The sequence below is a fragment of the Penicillium antarcticum genome (assembly GCF_028974205.1).
Source record: "Penicillium antarcticum strain IBT 31339 chromosome Unknown utg000008l_segment0_segment0, whole genome shotgun sequence".
Classification (NCBI taxonomy): Eukaryota; Fungi; Ascomycota; class Eurotiomycetes; order Eurotiales; family Aspergillaceae; genus Penicillium; species Penicillium antarcticum.
Window position 1 is genome coordinate 1,941,091 of NW_026695306.1, and position 23,108 is coordinate 1,964,198.

The 23,108-nt window shown below is 49.0% G+C and overlaps 15 protein-coding genes across 15 annotated transcripts; 5 read left to right on the top strand and 10 right to left on the bottom strand.

Moving 5' to 3' along the window:
• Positions 1 to 219: 219 nt before the first annotated feature.
• N7508_008258 (ELMO/CED-12 family protein) lies at positions 220 to 2,451 on the bottom strand (the record flags this gene model as incomplete). The annotated part of the gene is made up of 3 exons (XM_058466322.1): positions 220 to 674; positions 725 to 2,096; positions 2,185 to 2,451. 3 exons carry the CDS (start codon positions 2,449 to 2,451, stop codon positions 220 to 222), a joined length of 2,094 nt encoding a protein of 697 aa, XP_058317650.1.
• Positions 2,452 to 2,734: 283 nt separating this feature from the next.
• On the bottom strand, positions 2,735 to 4,300 carry N7508_008259 (protein phosphatase regulator REG1; the record flags this gene model as incomplete). Its single annotated transcript, XM_058466323.1, has 2 exons — positions 2,735 to 3,695; positions 3,750 to 4,300. 2 exons carry the CDS (start codon positions 4,298 to 4,300, stop codon positions 2,735 to 2,737), a joined length of 1,512 nt encoding a protein of 503 aa, XP_058317651.1.
• Positions 4,301 to 5,920: 1,620 nt separating this feature from the next.
• On the top strand, positions 5,921 to 6,826 carry tma22 (putative RNA binding protein Tma22; the record flags this gene model as incomplete). Its single annotated transcript, XM_058466324.1, has 3 exons — positions 5,921 to 6,049; positions 6,226 to 6,313; positions 6,402 to 6,826. 3 exons carry the CDS (start codon positions 5,921 to 5,923, stop codon positions 6,824 to 6,826), a joined length of 642 nt encoding a protein of 213 aa, XP_058317652.1.
• A 132-nt stretch (positions 6,827 to 6,958) lies between these two features.
• N7508_008261 (uncharacterized protein) lies at positions 6,959 to 8,399 on the bottom strand (the record flags this gene model as incomplete). The annotated part of the gene is made up of 2 exons (XM_058466325.1): positions 6,959 to 7,685; positions 7,750 to 8,399. The coding sequence occupies 2 exons, from the start codon at positions 8,397 to 8,399 to the stop codon at positions 6,959 to 6,961; spliced, it is 1,377 nt and encodes a 458-aa protein (XP_058317653.1).
• A 1,201-nt stretch (positions 8,400 to 9,600) lies between these two features.
• On the bottom strand, positions 9,601 to 10,155 carry N7508_008262 (CGR1 family protein; the record flags this gene model as incomplete). The annotated part of the gene is made up of 3 exons (XM_058466326.1): positions 9,601 to 9,741; positions 9,877 to 10,073; positions 10,101 to 10,155. 3 exons carry the CDS (start codon positions 10,153 to 10,155, stop codon positions 9,601 to 9,603), a joined length of 393 nt encoding a protein of 130 aa, XP_058317654.1.
• Positions 10,156 to 10,552: 397 nt separating this feature from the next.
• amcA (putative mitochondrial ornithine carrier protein AmcA/Ort1) lies at positions 10,553 to 11,569 on the top strand (the record flags this gene model as incomplete). The annotated part of the gene is made up of 2 exons (XM_058466327.1): positions 10,553 to 10,654; positions 10,709 to 11,569. The coding sequence occupies 2 exons, from the start codon at positions 10,553 to 10,555 to the stop codon at positions 11,567 to 11,569; spliced, it is 963 nt and encodes a 320-aa protein (XP_058317655.1).
• A 397-nt stretch (positions 11,570 to 11,966) lies between these two features.
• N7508_008264 (uncharacterized protein) lies at positions 11,967 to 12,733 on the bottom strand (the record flags this gene model as incomplete). The annotated part of the gene is made up of 2 exons (XM_058466328.1): positions 11,967 to 12,634; positions 12,679 to 12,733. The coding sequence occupies 2 exons, from the start codon at positions 12,731 to 12,733 to the stop codon at positions 11,967 to 11,969; spliced, it is 723 nt and encodes a 240-aa protein (XP_058317656.1).
• Positions 12,734 to 13,564: 831 nt separating this feature from the next.
• Positions 13,565 to 14,635, top strand: zrfA (high-affinity Zn(2+) transporter ZRT1; the record flags this gene model as incomplete). The annotated part of the gene is made up of 1 exon (XM_058466329.1): positions 13,565 to 14,635. One exon carries the CDS (start codon positions 13,565 to 13,567, stop codon positions 14,633 to 14,635), a length of 1,071 nt encoding a protein of 356 aa, XP_058317657.1.
• A 1,280-nt stretch (positions 14,636 to 15,915) lies between these two features.
• N7508_008266 (uncharacterized protein) lies at positions 15,916 to 16,827 on the top strand (the record flags this gene model as incomplete). The annotated part of the gene is made up of 4 exons (XM_058466330.1): positions 15,916 to 15,990; positions 16,038 to 16,502; positions 16,558 to 16,700; positions 16,749 to 16,827. The coding sequence occupies 4 exons, from the start codon at positions 15,916 to 15,918 to the stop codon at positions 16,825 to 16,827; spliced, it is 762 nt and encodes a 253-aa protein (XP_058317658.1).
• A 1,061-nt stretch (positions 16,828 to 17,888) lies between these two features.
• On the bottom strand, positions 17,889 to 18,659 carry N7508_008267 (alpha/beta fold hydrolase; the record flags this gene model as incomplete). The annotated part of the gene is made up of 1 exon (XM_058466331.1): positions 17,889 to 18,659. The coding sequence occupies one exon, from the start codon at positions 18,657 to 18,659 to the stop codon at positions 17,889 to 17,891; it is 771 nt and encodes a 256-aa protein (XP_058317659.1).
• Positions 18,660 to 18,843: 184 nt separating this feature from the next.
• On the bottom strand, positions 18,844 to 19,610 carry N7508_008268 (BZIP transcription factor; the record flags this gene model as incomplete). The annotated part of the gene is made up of 2 exons (XM_058466332.1): positions 18,844 to 18,941; positions 19,007 to 19,610. 2 exons carry the CDS (start codon positions 19,608 to 19,610, stop codon positions 18,844 to 18,846), a joined length of 702 nt encoding a protein of 233 aa, XP_058317660.1.
• Positions 19,611 to 20,045, bottom strand: N7508_008269 (bZIP transcription factor; the record flags this gene model as incomplete). The annotated part of the gene is given in 2 exon segments (XM_058466333.1): positions 19,611 to 19,991; positions 20,004 to 20,045. The coding sequence occupies 2 exon segments, from the start codon at positions 20,043 to 20,045 to the stop codon at positions 19,611 to 19,613; spliced, it is 423 nt and encodes a 140-aa protein (XP_058317661.1).
• Positions 20,046 to 20,366: 321 nt separating this feature from the next.
• N7508_008270 (uncharacterized protein) lies at positions 20,367 to 20,600 on the bottom strand (the record flags this gene model as incomplete). Its single annotated transcript, XM_058466334.1, has 1 exon — positions 20,367 to 20,600. The coding sequence occupies one exon, from the start codon at positions 20,598 to 20,600 to the stop codon at positions 20,367 to 20,369; it is 234 nt and encodes a 77-aa protein (XP_058317662.1).
• Positions 20,601 to 20,636: 36 nt separating this feature from the next.
• On the bottom strand, positions 20,637 to 21,530 carry N7508_008271 (uncharacterized protein; the record flags this gene model as incomplete). Its single annotated transcript, XM_058466335.1, has 3 exons — positions 20,637 to 20,996; positions 21,064 to 21,437; positions 21,464 to 21,530. The coding sequence occupies 3 exons, from the start codon at positions 21,528 to 21,530 to the stop codon at positions 20,637 to 20,639; spliced, it is 801 nt and encodes a 266-aa protein (XP_058317663.1).
• Positions 21,531 to 22,415: 885 nt separating this feature from the next.
• Positions 22,416 to 23,028, top strand: N7508_008272 (cytidine deaminase; the record flags this gene model as incomplete). The annotated part of the gene is made up of 5 exons (XM_058466336.1): positions 22,416 to 22,485; positions 22,530 to 22,663; positions 22,713 to 22,798; positions 22,847 to 22,928; positions 22,981 to 23,028. The coding sequence occupies 5 exons, from the start codon at positions 22,416 to 22,418 to the stop codon at positions 23,026 to 23,028; spliced, it is 420 nt and encodes a 139-aa protein (XP_058317664.1).
• Between the last annotated feature and the right edge of the window lie 80 nt (positions 23,029 to 23,108).

Consider the following 23,108-nt stretch of genomic DNA (forward strand, 5'->3'; position numbering starts at 1 on the left):
CAAGCGTGGAGATATACTTATATAAGTATATAGTTGGTGTGTTGGTGTTTATATCCGTTTACATTTATATTATATGTATACTTACATAGCACCTATATTGGAAAGTAGATTCACTTGTATTCATATATTATCTGATTTACAGTAATGCGCACATCCAGCCATGGTGGGTATATTGACCAGATCCCCAGAAACAAATCCCCCAATTACAAAAAGTCCCGCTTATGCGCCGCCAAATACATCATAATAATAGTCCTCATCTAGGCCACCGCGAGCTGGAACCTGAGGAGCCTCGCCGGCAAAGGTGGCATCGTCAAAGCGAACATTAAGAAGACGGATTTTCAAGCCGTAGTTGCTGACCAGGTCAATCAGCTTGGTGGTTTCTGCCGTGATGGGTTGCTGGTTGAGAAGCATCAATAGACCGTCCAGCCATTCGGATGCAATGCTGTGTGATGAGGGCCGCAGCGTAAGCAGGACTACCTCTTTTTGGGTTGCCCTGCTGGCCGAGCGGGTGTGGCCATGGCCCTTGCCTTGGCCATTAGAAGTAGATTGGGCATAACCGTGAATTGTGATCTTAGTTGCTGGTTGACGGGGTGCAGACTTCACTGTAACCGAAGAAGCATGGTCTGGCGTCGTGGAGATGTTAGAGACTACAGATGACACGATTGAGAGATCGACTGTCCGAGTTGTCAGTATCAAACATACGATATTGGAGAACAACTCTTACTTTTCTCTGGCAAAGTATCCAGCTCCGGAGCCCCATCACCCATGGAGCTGAATACACCGAAGTGTAAATATCGTCGGTTGTGAGAGAGTTGAGCAAACTGATGCGACCCTGTCGACTTCGGCACTGCTCCATCAGATTTGGAGCCAGAGTCCATGGCGAACCAAGCACCTCGAAGCAGACATCGGATCCGCTGCTCCTTGACAAACTGAAGGGCTTCGTGGTGGAGTTCCTCGCGCACCTGGCGCAAGTGCTGACCCCATGCATCCTCATACGTAAGTTCAAGAAGTTCCATCTGTAGCCCGCGCAGACGGTTATATTCGAAATCGGCTAGCTCCTCTTCCACATCCTGTACATCCTTGGTCCGAGAAGCTCCACCGACAACGGATTCGATGAGAATGCGCACGAGCTCGATGAGCTTGTCCAAATCCTCAACTTCAGCAGCTGTTGCCTTCCACAGGCGGAAGAATGCCTGCAATCCGGCGACATGTAGACGGGTCCAGTGTAATAGCAATGGCTGGAACAGTTTATCAAAGCCCGAGCGGGATTCCGAAATGAGATATGTCTTGGTATCATCCATCTCGGACTTGTCCACCTCAAAATGCTCATATAGAATCGATGTCACAGCCAAAGATGCGCGTGCAATTGGGCAACGTTGTCGTGCTGACTTTGTAGAATGCTCCAAGAGCATCTTTTGGAATTCATCCTGGTGGCTGCGCACATAGTCTGCCAGATCCATCATACCTAGGAAACCAACCTCGTAGAACTCCATCGATGGGCTTTCCGTCTCGAATCCAAGCCGCCTCCACTTCTCCGGATGGTGTCGCTTTGAGCGTCGCGTGTCGTCGCCATTCTCAATAGCCTCGTCGGGGTGTTTCGGCGGGTTACTGGCCAGGTGAACCCCTTTCAGTGCGCGGCGGTGTTCAGGCTTCTCTTGGTTGACTGGAATGTCGCGCCATTTCCGTAGCAGCACTTTGGTCAACGACTGGAATTCAAGTAACGGATGCGCCAGGTCGTGAAGAGCAGAGTCTTGCATAAGCACATAGACAGCCCTGATCACACCTAGGTCCTGCAGCTTCTGGATAAACTTTGGCCAATCTGCTTCGGCGTCGTGTGTAATGGAGTCGCGCATCAGGGAGTTGATCAATTGCAGCGCATTGGCGCACAGGGCGTGGTCGGCGGAGGAGAGGCGGCTCACTAGCATTTCCAGGAACTGCGGGTATATGGCAATAGCGGGCTTCAAGGCACGGAAACCAAAGTGATCGACCTGGGATGCACGATTCCCGATGTACGGATGAGAGACGACGGAGACGAGAATTGACATGGCGCCTCGAAGGATATTGACTAAGGGATGGGTGACAATCAACTCGACAATCTATAAGAGACATGCATTAGCTTCTGATAGAAGAGGCTTAAATCTCAGGCAAGACGTTGCAGTGCCCAAAGAGCGACAGAGAGCTCACCCGTTCCACCAACTCCTGATCAACACATTCCCACCCTTTATCCACGTCGAGCAGCCTGGCAAAACTCGTCAAGCTATAAGCCAGAGTATTTCCAGTCGCATGGAGAGTTAAATAGCGTAATCGGACCAGACCCCCCTCTGCAATGAAGAGGTCCGCAAAGGACGGGTCGCCGATGTTGCCCTGGAGCTTGAAGACGGCCATTTTGCGCACGGCATCTTCGTCGCTGCCCAGGCGCTCGACCAGTTCAGGGACATTGACGTTCTCCATGACTTGGGTAGGGGGAGAAACGCGGAGATGAAATTCGGATGAAAGATCAGGGGCTGTGGGGCAGCTGAACGATCTACAAACGCCCTATTGTTAGAGTAATTAATTCATATCCAGTACTTTATATTGAGTAGGGAAGATTAGATATTAACTGAAGAATAGAGTATAGTGTATAACTTATGAGAATAGTAAGGTATAGAATCGTATTAATTCATTTTGACATTACTTCGTTATATTCCATACATGGGAATCTATACACCTCCTCTTTTCCCTTTCATTATGTACTTTATCGTCGCCAGCCCACGTTCCAGATCACATGGGCTATGTCTCGTGCCGTGTTCACGGTGTCCGCGACTCGATCCAAGATGCTGGAGCTGGGTCTTTCATTCTCTCCTTCAGGCATGAACATGCCCGAGGCTGTCAACCGCAATGGACGGTCAGAAGTAGGATCGTCCTCGACAAACCAAGGGCGATCGCGATCAGGGTAATTACCCGTAAAGTCCAGACTGGGATCTTCGTCATCATCCAAGAGGAAATTCGCCGAAGGTTCTGGCCGCAGGGTTTCTACAGAGGGGGAGGGTGATAATGTGGAAGCATTCGCATTCAGGGTTGACCAACGACACAGTATCGTTTGGGGACGAGGCTCTGGGGGGTCACCCCGATACTTAAGCGTGGTAGAGGGAAGGGGAGCGATGGTCTTACCCTCGCTAAAACTGTTGCGAGGGGTGCTGCGAGTGCTGGGCGACCGGTCTGAAATCTGCCTCATCATGACCACGCCATCATCAGATGATTCATCTGCAAAGGTTGCTGGCCACTCGTCGAACCCCTTGGCTTCGACCGCAATGCATTGCACGACTTCATCGTTGAAGTGAATATGGCGGCGCTCAATCGGAGATGTCATGCCAGATGATGACGAGGTTGTGAGAGTGCCGCCTAGGGAGTAAGTTGAGCTGCCGGTCCGGTGATGTAGCTGATCTAGATCCGTATTGGATCTCGGGAAGGGAGGACGAGCCCAGCCATTCTCGGCTTCTTGGGCCTTAAGAATGGCACCGGCATGCTGTAGTAATGTATGCTGGGAGAGGGACCGTTGGAGAATAGCCTCCGAAGCGGTCTTCTTCTTCAGAATCGGTTTCCGATCTAAATAAGAGTTCGGGGTGTCCAGGCGACTAGGAGGAGGAGAAGGGGTTGCACGCTCGCCAGAACTTTTCAATGGGCCGTAGAGCCAGGTGACATCACAATCTTTTAGCCTGGTTGGAGAGTCAGCGTAAGATCTAGTACGAAAGGGGTGAGTTACTACTCACCAGTTCAGGCTCTCTGGCGAAACAGTCTTGAGATTGTGCTTGGCTTTGGCCCATGTCCTCCATGAGGCATTCTCCAGTCGTACACCATTGCTGTAGTCATTCCTCCGACTGGTCACATAGCGCCATGAGGACCAGATATCTTCTTCTTTCCAATCATGCGACAGATAGTCCACATGCCTTGAGGGCTCATCCTCGATTGAAGTGTCATCCACGGCAGGTGCTGCCGTCAAGGCAGGGTGTGATTCGGTAGAGGCATCACTCTCGTCTTCCTCTGGAGCATTGCGCATAGGCTCGTCGTAAGAAGGAAGGACCAGTTCATCTTCCAGGGGTAAAATATTCAAGGGGCAGGCGAGTGGTTGAGAGACGGGCATGAACGTAGGAGAGGGAGGAGCGGATAAAGTGGAAGGGGAGGAATCCCTTGCCCGATAAGCATCTTGCATGGGTGACTTGCTATCCAGTTCTTCCAAAAAATATCGTTGCACGGTGGGACACCGGCGAGGATCCGGGGAAAAAAGCGAAGGGGATTCGCAGGGGACTAGCAGCGCCGTCATTGCCGTATGATGTAATGACAAAGGGGGTCACGCGGGTAAAGCCAAATTCAAAATCATCGGCTATTAGATGACCTGGAGAGGAAAAAGAGAAGAGAGAGGAGAGAAGGAAGAGAAGCAGAGAGGAACAAAGAAAGAAATAACGAGCGAGAGAAAGAAACAGAGAGAGATAAAAGTAGAGAGGAGAGTAGATAGAGAACCAAGGAAACGGGAAATGGGGGCAGAACGTGGAGAAGCGGAGAGAGATGGAGGGAAAAAGCAACGAACGTCCAACTTGATATAGACGTTTTGATATTCTCGCCACTTTGTTTTCCTTCTATGAGGCTAGACCGGACGAAAATCTAGTGCAACACCATTCTCCACATCTGCAAGTCGTCAACTATAACGGGTGGGAGTGGATCTACGCATCTAGAGGGACCGAGAGTCTACAGGCCTGAGCACTCCCTGTTTTTATTGTGTTTGCTATTCTCTTCTATATTCTGGTCTATGGTCTCTATCCTGCTCGGCTGCACTCTATCCATGGTCTCTGCCTGGTACGTCTGACTTTCTAAAATGCTTTATGACGCAGACCAGGAATCCTGTTGGTCAACCACACGATCGACGGGCCGATGGGATCAAAGCCGAGCCATCCAGGCGAAACACGGACGTGTGTGAACCGGAAGATAAGCGGGATCGAGATCATTCAGGATTGGGCTGATTGGAAGGTTGCATGTCTATTTCCAGGGTTTACAAGTATAGGAAGTTAGTGTGGTGGCGTATGCAAATGTCGGAACCACACAGACGGCAGAACAGAGACAAGAGATAGGAGGGCAACACACAGAGAGAGAAAAAGCTCTTTTCGAGTCGGACAGGAATTGCCTTTGTCTGTGCGCTTGCATTGAACCTTTACATGCATGAATGGCCTCAAACTAAACCCTCAACAGACGCCCATTGTTCATACCAATCGACCAGTGGGATCTGGTCCTCGCTGCATGTTACCGTCAAGCGGGTTCAGGCCCTCTGGTTGAAACTGTACTTCGTGTTCTCGGCGACATATTATCTTCCCACTACTGCGGACCCCAGTTCCTCTCCCACGGGCCCCTAACGTCTGTCACCACGACGAGCCATTATTGGCTCACTTGGAGGGATTCAAAGTGGGCTTGCTTCGACTTTACAAGGGGTATATCGCCAACACAGCTAGCTGACGTAGACTATATTCCCCTCTTCCCCTGGCGCCTGGAAGCTATCTTATCAGCCTTGCGGATCCTCACACCGGGCACCAATAGATGCTATCATGTCATTGCAGTCTTAACGGTTCAGCGTCTGCATTCTCACCCTGGGGCCTGGGGCGGGGCCCAGTTGCAGGATGAGCTGTCAGAGAGATAGGATGTCGTGATAAAGAAGGCACAATGTGTAGTTTGCCACTTGAACTGAACCATGTGAAGTCAAATGTTGCATGTTTCCTCCGAGGAATTAGAAGCAGATGCAGGTCGTAGATGATCCTTACACTCATATCAATTCCGATCCATTATCGACCCCACGTGATTTCTCAAAGGAGCCTAGCGGGCAGAACTGCCCCTCCGCCCCGCGATGTGTTGACTTTGAAGCTGAGAAGTCTAGACTATCCAGGACCATTGTCAAATCATGGAGGAATCAGGACCAGAGCCCGCAAGACAAGTGGTCTACTGTGGAGGTGAGGACCCGTGGCGCAGAACCTTGAGGAGAATAGTGCTGACGGAATGTATTCCGATAGTTTGCACATTACCCCCAGAGGTACGATCGTGTTTTTGTCCCTCCCTGGACGTGAAGGTCCAGCCCATTCCCCCGCCCTTATCATTCCCCAGATTTATTGCGTGGCATCACTTCTGGCCAGATGATAGCGCCCGCAAAGCTTACTACCCGGATCACTTACATACTCTGGTGCTTCAAAGCTAACTTGTGGGGGATAGTACTGTGAATTTGGAGGCACTGCTAAGAAGTGTGAAGAATGGCTCAAGGATAACGAGTCGGACCTATGGGATAAGCTATACTCCGAAGGTATGGAGCTTCCAGGGCCATGTACTCCTTGACATGCAGCTAGTCAACCGCCAGCCCCCCGCATACCTGATAGCTGACTCTCCACTAGATGCTTTGAACGCCAACCTCTCTACCCTGTCTGTCTCGGCGCAAGAACGTGCCGCCAAGGATGCCGCCAAGAAGGAAGCAAAAGCTGCTGCAAACGAGGCGCGAGATAGCGAGCGCAAGGCTGCCTCCAAGGTTATCATTAAGCGGGTGGAACGGAACAAGCGCAAATATGTGACTGTGGTCATCGGTCTGGAGGTCTTTGGTCTAGAGAACAAGAAGATTGCAAAGGATCTGGGCAAGAAGTTTGCCACTGGGTCCTCGGTGACCCGGTCGCCAGCAGGCATTGAGGAGATTACCGTTCAGGGTGATGTCAGTGACGACCTTTCCGACTGGCTACTCGAGGTGCACGGAAACAAGATTCCCGAGGCGAACATCGAGTTCGTCGAGGACAAGAAGAAGAAGAAGAGCGAAGCGGCCCTGCCGTAATGACGACAACGAATCCATTGCAGACTGGGTATCATGAAATCTAAATTAAAAAAGTACAAATGCAAGACTCCATCCTATGCAAAGCTCCGGTTCTTGTTTCCCGGAAAGTCTATCGTGACAGGACAAGCATTTTCATAATTCATCCAACACTTTCAGCGGATTATGCTCTGTAGGCATTGCATCGGGTCCCGACCGGACCTCCGTCGAAGTAGGACCAGCCCTTGCCAGGCTCTCGCGGCGATCTGCAAGGCTGGACGGGTACGGCGAGGCCCCTGCAGCAGACCCTTTTCCTTTCCCATCTAGACCGAGGATTGGTTCCCATGTATCGGATTGGGGTGGCACAGAAGATTGGTTCAACGCTGTCAGACGTGACAATTCTGCGTTGGGGGAGTGGAATGGTGGCCAGGTCTGGAGGACGAGAGCGAGCACAAGCACAAGCAATGCACTAGTTGCAATGCCCCAGAAGATACGCAGACGACGACTGGTGCGTGTTTGCCACTCGGTTTCGCGCTGTTCCCAGCTATCAATCTCGTGTCGTACGGTCTCAAGTCTCTTGCCTAATTCTTCCACTCGCTGTCGGCCTGCTTTCATGCGCTGATCCAACGCGTCTGCTTTTTCAATCTGCGGTTCAAACCCTTTGAGGTCGCTAATCTGTTTTCGAATATCTTGATCTAACCCGGCAGTTTCACGTTCAAAGTTGCCGAGAAGCGTCGAGGCAGAGTCGGATAGTTCCTGGAAGGACGAGATGGTCGAGTTGAGAGCTGTAATTTTCTCAAGCAGATTGTAATAGGTGTAGTCCAATCGACGCGTAAAATCTGTGGCCAACGTTCCAATTGAAGCCAGCGCAGACCGTAGATACCTGCACGCCAGTTAATATATCATGCATTGAAGCTGCACCCACAGCAGAGATAACAATTGCATACTCTTCACCTTGTTTCCTCCTCTTTTTGACCCTATCTAAATCCTCCGGCGATTGAATCTCCTGCCGTCGTATCGGCCCCAAGCGCTCTTGCTCAGGCGGGTCAAATAAACTCCCTTTGCGACTCCCATCCAGACTCGTCGAGCCAGATCCCCATCTAGACCTCGTGGTCTCCCTTGTGATCGGCCGCAACAGTCCATCATCCCCATCACGGTCTTTGTCCCTCCCACCAGACCACGTAGGCAACAGTCCTCTCGCACTCGCCGATGAAGCCAGATGGCTCATATGACGAGGGAACCGCAATTCCCGCGACTTGCTGTGTTTATGGCGGTGGGAGCGTGAGCCATCGTATCCCGCGGGCTCAGTAAGTTGTCGAGGTGAAAGGGACGGGCGAGTTCGTCGTGACGAAGACGAAGCGTGTGATGCTTCGCCCTTTGGAGAGACTTCGCGATCTTCTGAGCCATACCGATTAGGGCGGCGGGAGTGCCTATTGGTTCTGCTTTCGCGGGTGTTGACTGCGGAGAGTTCCTCCGGTGTGGATTGTCGGTCACTGGGTTGCGCTTGGCTTCGGGTAGAGCTCTTCGAGAGAGGAAATGTGGCTGATGTCGCTCGAGAACTTGCAAAGGATGGGCTGTTGTTGTACGGAGCTTCCATAACGACTCATGGCGAAAGAAAAGCTTGGGGAAGCTTGTCGATGTGGAGTTGATAGGGGGACTGATGACGCCAAGGATCTGCGGTAGCTTAATAAGATTTTGTACTTCCACATCTACTGCAGTATCTATTCAATGTGTCTATACAAGTTATTCATTGTTATTAAGAGGGTCTAAGAGAAGAGAGCAGAGTCAGTTTATCGTGGGATTCTCGCTTTATGTCTCTCGCCGGACCTTCTACATGTTATATTTCTTAACTTATAGTCTTTCCATCCTCTTGACTCACTATCCTACTTTATGACAGACTAAATGCCATTTAAAATTTGATTCGTAGCCTGCTTAAATTGGCAAGCTGTTGAACAGACTTTCTCTTCATTTGATGAGCAGGTGAGCTTATTAACTATGCTCCGCAAAGACCCCCCGGCTGTGAGCCAGAGTTGGACAAAAAGACAAGGTGTGGTGGATTCACCTTAGACCTTGCATCTACAGTTGTATCCTGTGGCCAAAGGCTTGGAAGGAATAGAAGACTACAATCTCGGGTCAAAAAAGGGGAAAATCACCTGCAGGAAGAGGAAGATATCGTTGATCATCATAAGTACACCTGAAGTGCTAGAGTACAATCATGAAAACCACACCTCTCAGTTCTGACTGTAGTGCAGATTCGAGCTGCTAGAAAGCACTCGACTTTGCCTGCCAGTCACCTGAATCGTGATCTTGTTAGCTCTCGAACTTTATGGCTATCGATTCAAGATTCGACGGGCTTTATATAGCCCCGCTGGACCAATTTGACTGGACCAGATTGTGCTACCGCTGACGATGGCCGTAGGTGACTTGCAGGCATAATACACAGAACTATGTAGAAGCGGGTTGTAGATCGATAGTCGGAAACTAGCTAGTTTCTGGCCTCGTCCTGTCAATTATAGAAAGCGTAGTGCGATTGCAAGTCCATATAGATGCGTCGGTTTCAAATGAAATCAGCATGGTAGTCATGAAAAATATGTTCTACTAATTTTGGCTATCCCATGAGAGTATGAATATGTAACGAAAAAAAAGTTGGTTTAACTCGCTATTGTAGTGACCTAGAACCCTCAGAACGCCTGTAACAGCCCATGCCATGAGTCTGTCGCCATGTCCCAGCCGATGTATATACACATGCAAAGAAGGGTATGGTGATATGGAAAAAAGGACCTCGATAATCTGGCTACTCACGAGTTGAGCAACTTGTTGCGCTTCTCTCTGCGCTTGAGACGCTCAACCCTCTTGTGGTGCATCTTCTCAGCCATCTTCTCAAAGCGAAGCTTCTCCTCCTTGGCCTCGCGGCGGTCCTTGATGCGTTGGATATGGGCCTGGGTAGACATTCTCGGTCAGTGATACCATTCTTGGAAGGTGAAGGAGATAACGCATTATTATGGAGATCACAAGAATGGAGACAGTCAAAACCACAGAGATGAGACAGTACGGGAAGCAAAAGGTTCACATACTTGACGTTCGGCCTCCTTCTCTTCTTTCATCTCACGCTCCAACTCCTTAACAGCGTCCTGGTGCTTACGCGCCTCTTGACGCTTAGCGTAAGAAGTCAAACCGGCATTGGGGCGGAATGCCTTCTTAGTGCCATGCCAGTTTTTGCCTGTAAGTCCGATCGGGTCAGCCGAGATGAGGAACAGCAGGGAAGTGGGGACTGGGCATTAATTATTTTTTCACTGACCGTTTTTCCGCATGCCCGTTGGGGGCACGGTTGGGGTCTCTGTAGCGGTGGACATGGTGAGGGACCTCTTTGAACAATGTCGCTCAGAGGTAAAATTAGGTGGGAGAGTGTCGCGGGAAGGAAACGTGAAGCGGCAGAGGTCTCGGGATCCGAGTTTTTCTTGATTATCTCGATCTGATAAAATGTCTTGGCACGAGGCGCTAGACAGAAAATGCCACTTCGACTCCACCCTTCACTCGTCTTCACTTTCTCCAACGGGCTTTTCGTCTCTTTTTACTCCGGTTTCCCTCACTTTGCTTTTTCGCTTCTGACCTGGTGGCTTGGCAAGCCTCGTAGGTCCATCAAATCCCTCACACCGCCCCTCCCCCCACTACTCTCGACTCGACTTAATCCCTCTTCCCCTCTTACCATGTCCTGCCGATAGCCCTATTCACCTCTTTTGAATATACTTGATGGCGACGGAGCATGCGATCATTACTGAGCGGCCGATGGAGCTGCCATCGCTCCCGCCCAACCAGGGCCTGGAGGCCATGAAGGACATCGTCTTTGGATCGGTAAGGAGTCTTGGGCCGCATTGCATGAGAGAACAGACACTGACATACGTCCAGGCAGCAGGAATGGCAGGCAAACTCATTGAATATCCCTTCGATACCGTCAAGGTCCGATTACAGTCACAACCCGAACACCTTCCCCTTCGATACTCCGGCCCGCTGGACTGTTTCCGTCAATCGTTCGCTACCGATGGCTTCCGGGGACTTTACCGAGGGATCAGCGCCCCGATGACCGGGGCCGCCGTGGAAACTAGCTGTCTCTTCTTCAGCTATCGCCTCATTCAGGACACTCTGCGCGCTACGGTGTATCCTAATGTAGAACACCTACCGTTCCCAGCCCTCGTGGCGAGTGGTGCCCTCTCGGGATCAATCACCTCGTTGGCGCTGACTCCGATCGAGTTAGTGAAATGCAAGATGCAGGTACCCGCCGAGTCGGCCACGAAACCATCCGGTCCCATGGCACTGGTCGCAACCATCTTCCGCCAGGAAGGGTTGAGGGGATTTTGGCGCGGCCAGATGGGAACACTTATTCGCGAGACCGGTGGCAGCGCGGCGTGGTTCGGTGGATACGAAGGTGTATCGTCGCTCTTCCGCAATTACAACAAGTCACAGGCCCGACCTGCCTCTGACTCACTCCCCGTCTACCAACAAATGATCGCTGGTGCAACGGCTGGTATCAGCTACAACTTCCTCTTCTACCCCGCCGACACAATCAAATCCAGAATGCAGACCGAGGATGTCTCCCGGCTCCCTGCCAGCGCCAAGCGACAGACCTTCTGGAGCGTAACCAAGGCGTTGTGGCGGCAGCAAGGGCTTAAGGGCATGTACCGCGGGTGCGGGATCACCTGCGCACGCTCGGCGCCCAGTTCCGCCTTCATCTTCTCTGTCTATGAAGGGTTACGGCAATACTTTGGATAAAAAAAAAAAAAAAGAGAAAATCTGTTAGACCTTGCATATAGACTTGTGTCTTCTTGGGACAATTGTGTTTCCCGATCCCCTCACGGACTTTCCATGACTTATATTTCGGTTTTTTGCACCGCGTTATACCCCGAATACATTCCAAGACGATTCTTGACTACACTTTCCACTACCTTTGCTTATACTGTTGCCGGTATCTTCAATTCAAGACGCTGTCCTACAAGCAGGGTGGACACTTTGCCTGCTCCGTTCATTGGAGCCATTACGTTGGCTGACGAATTCGGACTTTGATCTATGCGTGTCAGTTCAAGAGTTTGCTGGATAAAAACTTCATGTCATGATTTGATTTTTACACAAAAGATATTGTCAATAGAGCTTCTTTTCTTGATCTGCAAACTTATCCTGACACAGCAACAATACTGATACCTCTATGATCCACGGTTTCAGCAGCCTGTAAAAAGTCATTGACCGTCATCTCCAAACCATTCTCCGAAAGCAGATCACCCTCCAACTGGCCCCTCAACAACGGCCCATTCATACCCCCATTCAGCTCCCAAACTTTGCCCTCCTTCCGCACAAATGCCACGAAATGGAACCCACAGTCCTCCCGTGGCGATGGAACAATGGAACAGCCCTGCGACGCAGCATCCATATGTGCCTCCTCCAGAAACTTGGACTGATACAGCAATTCAGCTCTCTCCGTTGGTTGAAGCTCAACTGCCTTCTTTACTAAGGCCTGTAGCTCTGAACCAGTGACATGTTTCCCCGAATCAAGATTCAAAACAACATGTAGAACCGCCATCAGGCCACAGGCATGACCAATCGTCTGCCTCATCCATAAGACTGGCTCCTCAGGCCCGCTCCCTGCATATAGATGGATGGTAGGTTCCACGGCGGAGCGAGTAGCTAGATAGATGGGAGTATCGGCGAGTAAGATGAGGGCGTTCACGGGCCGAGGGATATGAGATAGCATGTCGGGGGTTGTAGAGAGAACATCGTGGAATGTCAGGGTTGGAGAGATACCGAGGCTTCTACATAGATGCGTGATGGTATCGGGGTTGTTTTCTGGATTGTGAGATAGGATTATGGAGTCAGGATCAAGAAATCACCTAAAGGAATGAACGTTTTACGGCCGTTGACGACCTGCACACCTGGGTGTGCCATTTGTAGAGAGGATGTCCAGGTGTTGAGAGTTGGATGTTGATGCCATGCGGGGGAAATATAGATTAGTCATGTCAGCTTAAGGCTGACCAGGTGATCTCAGTCTTTATATAAACTTGTTTTCTGTCTTCACTATCAAGTCCTGGAATCTATCATTCAATCCATGGCATGCTGTGGTGTAGATGTGCCGAGATGGTTTAGGCACACCCTTGATATAATCATCTTTCACGCACTAACGTCATGTCTGGAAGTGTCTGTCGGCAATGCCCGACGAGAACAAAGAGAATCAACAGGTACTTGTTTCAAGGAAATTTTACAGAGGAGATAGACTAGCCCCCAGGGTCCCCAGGTCGGTGGCCTGCAGTTTGTTTCTATCTGTTCTTCGCAAATAGCGCCAATTCCAGGAGTTGAATTGATTACCAACAAGGCATATCGAGCTGCTAGCCAAATCCAACAAGCTAGCATGTTTTCCGAGCTGTAAACTCCATTGCAAGTCCAAGAAGGGCAGTGTGAATGTCGAACCTGTTTGGAAATACAGCTCCACTCGGAGAATTGAACCCAAGGCTAATCACGAAGTAGGTAAAGTCATATTGCACGTCGACCTCCACAAGATTCAGCCCTATGGGCTTCTGGTCTCCGCCCTAAGGTCCCCCTGCACACGTATGTATTCCGAGTGATTTAGCCGATGTCTGGCTCGTGGATAAACCAGGCAGCAAGTTTGAGGTCAATATCAGATATCCCCAAGGTACCCATGACAATGTTATAAAGTCTGTTAGTGATAGTTGTCTTCCAGGGCTTCCCAAGCTTCTTTGATTCAAGCCAAAGCCAGTCACAATGGCATTCGATCCCGACAATGTCAATCTCAACACGGCAAGCAAGGAAGATGTCCTCTGCTACTTCGCCATCTCCGAGAATGACTACAATGGCCACCTCGGGGCTCGCATTTCTTCTATCTTTGTGATTCTCTTCGTCTCTTCTGCCTTTACCGTCTTCCCTGTGCTGGCCAAGTGCATGCCCTCGTGGAAAATCCCTCAGAACGTGTATCTCTTCGGGCGTTACTTCGGCACCGGTGTCATCGTCGCTACGGCTTTTGTCCATTTGCTCGACCCTGCCTATAAACGAATCGGACCCAAGACTTGTGTCGGAGAGTCAGGATATTGGGGCGAATACTCATGGTGTGCGGGTATCGTGCTATTCACCGTCTTTGTCATCTTTCTATTAGATCTTGCTGCGGAGGTCTACGTCGAACAGAAGTACGGCGTGCACAAGAATGAAGAAGCTACCAACGCATTCATCACCCATGAGCATAATCTGGATGTGCAGCCTGCGCCAGAAAATTCAACCACTGTTCTGGATGAAAAGGAAAGACGCGTCGAAACATGGGCATCCGATGGTGACTCCACGACTGCCGAGCGATCTTTCCGCCAACAGATCGCAGCCTTCCTCTTACTGGAGTTTGGTATCATCTTCCACTCCGTAATCATTGGCTTGAACCTTGGTGTGACCGGCTCGGAATTTGCTACTCTCTATCCCGCGTTGGTCTTCCACCAGTCCTTCGAAGGACTCGGAATCGGAGCCCGCATGTCGGCTATTCCATTCGGAAACCACACTTGGCTGCCATGGATTCTATGTGCTGCATACGGACTGACCACTCCTATATCCATTGCAATTGGCCTTGGATTACGAACAACCTATGTCCCAGGCTCGAAGGCATCCCTGATTACCCAGGGTGTGTTGAATGCCGTCTCGGCTGGAATCTTGGTTTATACCGGGTTGGTGGAATTGCTGGCTCGCGACTTCTTGTTTGATCCCTGCCGTACTAGACGTCGGTCGAAGTTGTTGTTCATGGTGTGCTGCTCTGTGCTCGGTGCTGGAATTATGGCGCTCATCGGAAAATGGGCCTAAGGTCTGAGCAAGTTGCATGACCGGTTAGTCTATGGACTAACGAAGCAATAGATGCTCTTCAAACCTGTATTCTTCATGTTCAGTTCTCTTTTTGCTTAATTTGAGGATAATCTCGTGAATTACTCCAACTCTTTCACTTCTATCACAGTAAATATTCATGGACTGGGTAAGAATTCCTATCTATAGGCAGTCTTTACCCATACCCGCAATATCTGCAATACAATTGAGATCCGATCTCAGACGTCGGCTTATGCCAAACCAGTCCATGTCCCAGTCCATGTCCGAACTATACTCCGATCAGCGCACTCCGACCCGCGGAGTTTCCGAGGAAAGTCAAAATATAAGATCCAGAATCAAATATTAAGATCTCTTCATCTATAGACATAGAGAAACCAATTCATCACGCTCAATTATATCCTCCTATTAGGCAAACTGTTCATGGTAATCATCCGAACGGCCATCTCGCAACTCCGTCTCAAAGTCTCCTCTCTCGTCCACCGACATGCGTACGTCGAACCCGCAGAACATCGTTGTCATTGGGGCTTCTTTTGCAGGCTACCATGCCGCACGCTGTCTAGCCAATCCCCTGCCAACTGGACACCGAGTATTTGTTCTTGAGAAAAACAGCCACTTCCAGTTGACATGGGTACTGCCTCGTTTCTGTGTGGTAGAGGGACACGAACACAAGGCTTTTATTCCATAACTAAGATCACACTTGGGCTGGTAAGTCCCACCCTAGTCAAATTGAGTTCAACTAACGGGAGTAGGGTAAGAGTATCGTTTATCTCAATGATGGGCGCACTGAGATGATACTTGGGCTCCGTGATCAAATGATCGAACTTGATAGCGCTGCAGTCTGGAATCACCTGGGAGCAACGCCATCCAAGGATGAGTGTGAGGCGTGCTGTTGAGGTATAGAGACAAGATCAAATCACATCTCTGCATAGAGGACCATTTTTCGGAATGGTCTTGGGCTGAGATGTGCCAAAAACTGTTGAGGTAATCCGATGCAGATAATCCCGAGGGCGGCTTTTGATCAAATAATCAACTCAGATCATCTTCTATCCAACACGTACTTGATGATCTCGTCATATTTAGGAGCGATTATTTATCTTTTGACATGGAACCTCGAAGACTTGCTCTTCTTTATAAATCACAGTTTCATTCGAGAGTCAAGTGGCGCAAAGCGAATACAAATATGCCGTAAATCCCGAGATAGAATCAACATCCATCATTCTCCATCTCGTCTAATATCATTAACTCTGAATCCCCACGTCTCAATGACTTCCTCCCCATCTACAGTCCTCATCATTGGCGCGAGCCGCGGCATTGGACTTCAACTGGTTGAGAAAAGTGTAGGAAAGCCATTCAGGAAATGAAACTGTTGCTGACAGCCATATAGCTGGCCAAGCATCCCAATGCAGTGATTTATGCAACAGCCAGGAAACCCGCAACCGCTATTGATCTTCAAAAGCTGCACAAGGTCCATCCCAACCGGATGCACATCCTTCAAGTGGATGTTACCGATGCTTCCTCTATCAAGCAGCTGAAGGAGGCTGTTTCCCAGACAACTTCAACTTTAGACCAAGTCATCTACAATGCTGGCGTCCTCAAGGGCCTCGCACCCCTGACTGCAGTCGGACTGGATGGCTTGAAAGAGAACCTGATGGTCAACCTGTTTGGTGCTTATGCTTGCGCCATGGAGTTCCTCCCCTTTGTTGAGCGGTCTACTTATGCCAAGAAGGTCTTGACATTCATTGGAAGTAGTTTTGGATCCATCACTACTTACAAGGAGAACTTTGACATGCACAACATGGTCTTCGGCACAAGTGGCGTGAATGTGACCGCTGCATACGACATCTCCAAGGTATGTGGTCTTTGAGTTGGTGGTCCACCTGTATAACTCACATTTTTCATTTCAGACTGCCGTGGAGCGACTTGCCTTTGAGCTTGATTTGGAGCTTCGCTCCAAGGGTGTTCCAGTGCTTCTCATCCATCCCGGTCTTCCCAAGACTGATATGAATCCCATGGGTAATATCACCGTCGATGATAGCGCAGCTGGAGTGTAAGTCAATATCCGAGCCCTTGATTTTGCGGATACTAATGAGAATAGCATCAATGTTATTGGAGACTATACTGCGGATCGCGAGGAAAGATTCCTTGATTATGAGGGAAAGGCCGTTCCTCTGTAAGAAACAGAGCGTATTTAGTCATGTAACGATAGCCTAGCTATTGATACAGTATTGTTCCCTTCTACTTATACGAGATAACTCCATTCACTTTGTATCGAATCTCTTATCTATTCTCATAGCATCGCGTTTCAGTAAACTCAAGCTCCAAAATTGGATCAGCTGAAGAAGACCCTGCGGCCAAGCTGGCTGGCTCTCCGGTTTTTCCTGTCACAGTTGAGCTTGTTTCCTTCCAGTAGCAAAGAAATCCAAAGCGAAGTCTGCAATTCAGACCATACCGGAGAAGTCATCCCAATTGACTTTAGCATGACACTCCTAGAGGGCTTTTCAGGAGAAGGAAGTATTCTGCCCCAAAGTTTCTCGCCCACCAGGCAACCCGAAACATCTTAAAGCAGTTTCAACCACAATATACGCTGCTTACGTTCCATCTAACCTTTGTGCTTAACGGCATGAACGCATTCCTTGGGACATCGGTTTTTTTCTCGGAGATCAAGCATGCTTGAGTCCCCGTTCGTGATGTCGCCGGGGTCCATGTCAATGCTCTGGGTGCCTTTAACAAAATCGGTACTGGGTTTTTCCTATCTGCGCCTCCTTTGAGCTGGGATAAGGCTCCAGAACTGATCAAAAGAAGGTATCCACAGCTGGATTGTAAGATCTAGCCACCGATTGAAGATGGATGGATAGTTGAGACTTCGAGTGCGAACTGGATATTGATGGAAACAATCGCCAAAGACGTTATGGACCAACAATTGGGATTCAAAGAGACGGACTGATGGTCCGCCCTTGTCACGGAGCTTTTTTTAGAAGGCAAGCCAACAGAATATCTATGTTAAACAACATATCACTATAAGTATTATTATGTATCAATGAGGAAGTTTCATTCAAACTTTAGGCCATCATTTCATACTGTCTGGATATCAATGACATTTGGCTTGATGCACCTCTCAAAGGAATAGCTCTACTGAAATGACTATATGAGGACAATTTCTCTATACAAGTTCCAATGTTTCTTCGTTGAATATCACATAGTAATTGCTGTAGAGTTTAGTGTACTTGTGAATACTTTACGTCCCGACTTCACATCTGGTCTCACTGCGTAGCCCCTCGAGCCAGGATCGAATCTCTCGACTCACTACAGCTGGCTTATCCTGAAACGACCAATGCCCTGCCCCTGGTACTAGCACAACTCGGAGTCTCTCCAAGAGGTACTCGGGTGGACCATCGAGCAGCTTTGTGGAGAAATATTCCTCCTCAAGATCCCAAATGATCAACGCTGGAATCCTAAAGAGCATCATAGATGTATCGACTTTCTGCCCGTAAGGAGGTGCTGGATAACTCTTCTTGTAATAGCTCAACATTCTATGCATAGGAGATTCGGTGAGATAGTGAAGCAACTCTTCTCTGCGCTCGGGGTTCCGGATGTTTCGTACTATGAATTCGGCATTCTTGGGATCTCCGTCTTGATAGCGTATGCAAGGTATCGTGTACTCGGATAGCTTTTGTTGTTCGCTGTCATGATTGACCAGATCGTAGAATTTCGGCGCAATAGGCGAGTTGATGATGATAAGACCGAGGACTCGTTCAGGGTGGAGGAATGTGGATGTTTGGATGGCAGCTCCACCAAAGCCGTGTCCTCCAACAAATGCTTTTTCGGCGCCAAAATGGTCAAGGATAGCAAAAAAACCACTAGCCACGGTCATCAAGTCGTAGGCGTCGGTATAATCAGGGACGTCACTTGGAGGATATCCGCGGAGGGTAGGACAGACAACGGTGTAGTTATTCGCGAGCGCTTTTGCTTCGAAGTCAAACGCCGCTGTATTGTCAGGAAAATTCATGTTGGAGAATGAGAAGAGGTCCCTTTCCAACAGTTCGAAGATGGATTCTGACGCCGTTGTTGTCCACAAAATGTTCCTCCATGATTATTCTATCAGAGCGAATTCGAGTGTGATTCAGACCGAAAATGATGAATTGACTGTCGTAACAACTCCTCTCTTAGAACATATCACTAAATTTTCTTCATTATGGTCTTCTTACAGTGGCAAACTGTAGTGCATATTCAACAATGTCCCGTCGAAATGCAGGCCCTGGACCAACACAAATGGCTTGGCCAACAAGTACTGAATTTCGTGAGCAATTGTGTAGGCATAGATCATCAGCGATCATCAGATTCCTGGGGACTTACTATTAATGAAAGCTGTCACATCAAGTTGTATTAAGGATGAAGAAGCAGACTTTGGACGAGATCCTTCAGATGTAGTTACATCCTCCTTCAATCGGATTCTCTTTTCACAAAGAGCTTTCTGTACTCCATAAACATCCATCCAACCCATGGTAAACCCTTCGATTGCCGATCTTGTTGAGCCCGAATCCACGGGAGAATTCAAGGAAGAGAGTGCCTTCGCCCGATGCTGAAGACTCTCTAGATCGTCGGCTAATATCGCGTTGCATAAAGAGCTGGCTATCTGGCTTCGGCTTGAAGAAGGTGGTATATACCCAAATATTTCTTGGGTCCTTGGGAGATCTGGCAAATGTACCAATAACTGATATGCAGTGAGACAGTATTGACGAACCAAACGGTGCATAAACTCCGCCCCTTCGCTTGAAGATATGGTCTGAGTGAGCTGTAAAGACACACTTGTAGGCGATGAAATAGGCGAGAGAGAGCTGCTGTCGAACAAAGATGGTCTCTGTACACGATAACGCATCTCAGAGGGTGGGGATACAAGACCTAATTGGTTCGCTTGGACTGATCCCTCTCTGCTGGGCGTTGAGTCACGGTCTATCATCTATCCTGCATCAGGATGGTCGGCTGAATCATTAAGATGTACACAATCGGAATGATTGGAAGCATTTTCGGTGGAGTCTTGAGAGGAAGCCGATGTGGGAGTCTGTACAAGCTCCGCTAGCGATAGGCATTGTCGAGTCACTTCTCGCAAAGCCGAAGCCAAGTAAGGACGAGTTTGGATCGCATTCGTGTCCAGTAATAGTTTACTGATGTCGAGGAAAGCATCATTGATTTCTTGAACTCCATTTTCCAGCTCATCCACACGCTTTTGTAATCGGTTGTATTCGCCTCGTTTTCGGTTGCGATAGGCCTTTTGGGATATGCGAAGCTGTTCACGACGTTTCTGCACAGTTATGAGTGTGTATGCAGCACTTCTCAGATTCTGTGAACTTACCGTCAGCTGTGTATGTCTGTCATCCTGTGTGGACTGGCCCATCTTATATCTTTCTTTGTTTCTGGATTTGAATAGATGTACAAGAGGTGACTTAGTTCAATCATACATGGACGTGGCGAGTTATTTATTCCAATGGCGTTGATGAATAATCGGGAATTCACCCAAATACAGAGATACCCTCAATCATTCAGCTCGGCATTTACACATGTCCGCTCTGGAATACACTACATGGATATTTGAGCAGGAAAGCACGACAAATTGAGGTTGCGGGACCGTGTCGAAGCCATTCTTTATCCGTATACCAACACTTCGTCGCAAGTTTCAACATATAATCAAATTGAACTCTGCGATTCAGACTATCTATCAGCAGTCTACTGGGAAGTATATGCCCAATGCCCATCCTTCTTGGGGTTCTTTGTAGAACCAGATCTTCAGTACAGACCGTGGACTACCGTCATACTGTGTCTTTTTCATCCAATCCTCCAAATCCTTGATCCTAGAAGGTAGAATCTCGTCAAGTCGCTTGAAATCTCTCGTCGCACCCAAGCCCCCAGCCCAATACCTCCACCAGGCAGTGAAGTTCACTTTCCAGGTCATGGTAGCTTCGTCACGCGTAGCCTGATCGCCTGCTGTCTAGTTGACCGGTGCACCCGGGTATGGCTCAGCGGCGGCGATGTATTTGTCCATTGGGATGGCCCTGTGAATAGCCGGCTTTCCGGTGACACGGGTAAAGATCTCGGCGATTATGTTGAATGTGACTTGGTCTGTGGCCACTTCAAGGTCCAGGCCGGCGGATTGATCAATGTTGTCAAAGATCCAGAGGTTGTAGTTTCCGACATCCTCGAGAGCTATCAAGGGAAGCTTGCCATCTTTTGCTGGGTTTTCCCAGACAACAGTGCCGTCAGACTCTGTCTTGGGCACGAACATGCCATCCAAAAGCATGTTCATATATGGACCAGTGGTGAACAGTGTGCTCTTCATTCCTTGTTGGCCCTGCGCGAGAATAAGATCTGATCCTCAGTTAGCAAAGGTTCCCTCCTGAATAGTGCATATACCATACCGCCAATTCGGCCCTTGGCATCATTATGACCCCAGTGGAATTTCTCATCCTACCCAGCCTTCCGGCGTGCATAGTCACTGTTGGCCCAAACGTAGGGGCTAATTTTCTCCTGGCGGGCAATCTGATAGGCACGGATTCCGTAGAAGACTTCGTTCCTTCTCCAAGTGTAAAACCATCGATGTTGACCCACGCTCCATACACTCCACGGAATGCGGCATGCAGATCCTCCTGACTGGTCACAGCGCCTTGGAATAGAGTCACATTCTGTAACGCTGCCAATGACTTGACTCTAGTGGAGTCCGTGTCTCTTGTCAAAATTCTGACTCGGTATCTTCCACTATCAGCCAAGGCTAAGCTATACATGAGTGATGATCCTGTGCATGTTGAATTCATATCCCACCTTGAACGACCGGTGCGCCCTGGGCACCAGTGCCACCAATAACGAGAACCTCTGGGAGGTTAGCCATGTTTCGAGGTAATTTTAAATGGAAATGAGTTGATTGAAGAAGATATCTGTCAACCCGATGCCTTAAATAGCTATACTCTTCCTTACAAATCGAGGCTGCGTAATACTTGAGACCTACCGTTTTCTGCAGTGGCGTATCGTCTGCTGGTACCGATTGATCAAATGATATAAAGTTGACAGTGGCTATTTGAATATCCCCGTACTAGACATAGCTCAATTACCAATCACAGATCCAACAAATCCATCGAATCTGCGATCAAATAATAGGGCCATCCTGGGTGTTATTGACTTTGGCATAGTTGCTTTGGGTGTGGTTTCGGAAGAACGACAGTCAAAATCCAATGAGTTGATGGACTGGGTTGGTGCCTATCTTGGAGTTGCCGGTCTAATCCTGTTCAACTCTGTTTGGAAGTACATGCGTTGCTCTCCTCCTGATAACAACCTCTGACAAATTTCATGAAATTGGACTCTATTGCACAGCTAGCGTTACGCCTTTAACGGTTCTCGGCGCAGTAGCAGCAGTCTTGTCATCATGGCTTGTTCCTCGGCTTGCGGCTCAGTACATTTAGTGAAGTTGGAAACACCTCCACATGCGAAGATAACGCTGTGAGGGGAGTTGAGCGTGGAATGGTTTGTACCGGCCAAAACGGATCTGTGCAACGAGATGAACATATCAGCGCAGATTGCACTACATTGTGAATAGCAAATCAGTTCTAGACATTGCATAGACATCAAATCTACACACACACAAAATCAAAGGGGAAGAAAACATCAAATTAAAGTCCGGCGGTTATCGCCGCCTATCAATGACCGACAGATGACTTCAACTTCAACTTCAACTTCCCTTCCCCTCCACCTTTCCCCTCCACAGTCCACAGACACAAAAATGAGCCTCACAACTCAAGAACTGGAAATTCTCTCTACAAAGGCCATTGACGCCAAGGCAACTGCCTACTGTATGTTCTCTGTCTCGCAGATTTGCCCCGACTAATAAAAACAGGCCCATACTCCAAGTTCCGCGTCGGAGCATGCATTCTCACTACATCCGGTGAATTTATCTCGGGTGCAAATGTCGAAAATGCTGCGTACCCTGTTGGTACATGCGCTGAGCGAGTAGCAGTTGGAACTGCTGTTGTACGTTTCTTTCTTTGCCTATCAGCTTTACTACACTAACGCCAACGAGGTGTCTGGCCACAAGGACTTCAAGGCCCTGGCTGTCGCGACGGATATCACGCCTCCTGCGTCGCCCTGTGGAATGTGCAGACAGTTGTGAGTATCTATTCTCCGCCTCTAGTTGGGCTTGTCTGATTATGCTAGCATTCGCGAATTCACTTCGCCCTCGTTCCCCGTCTACATGTATGACGGCGAAGGCAAGTACAAGATCATGACCATGGCCGAGGTAAGTACCTTGCAATGGCTTGGATACCCTAATATATTCTAACCCACACCAGCTACTGCCCGACTCGTTCGGACCAGACCACCTACACAAGAATGAGTAAAGTATCTGAGTACCTATTAGTCCAAGTAATGGGCAAGTCTATTCATGAACTCGAAACTCAACACATCTTCCAACTCTGTC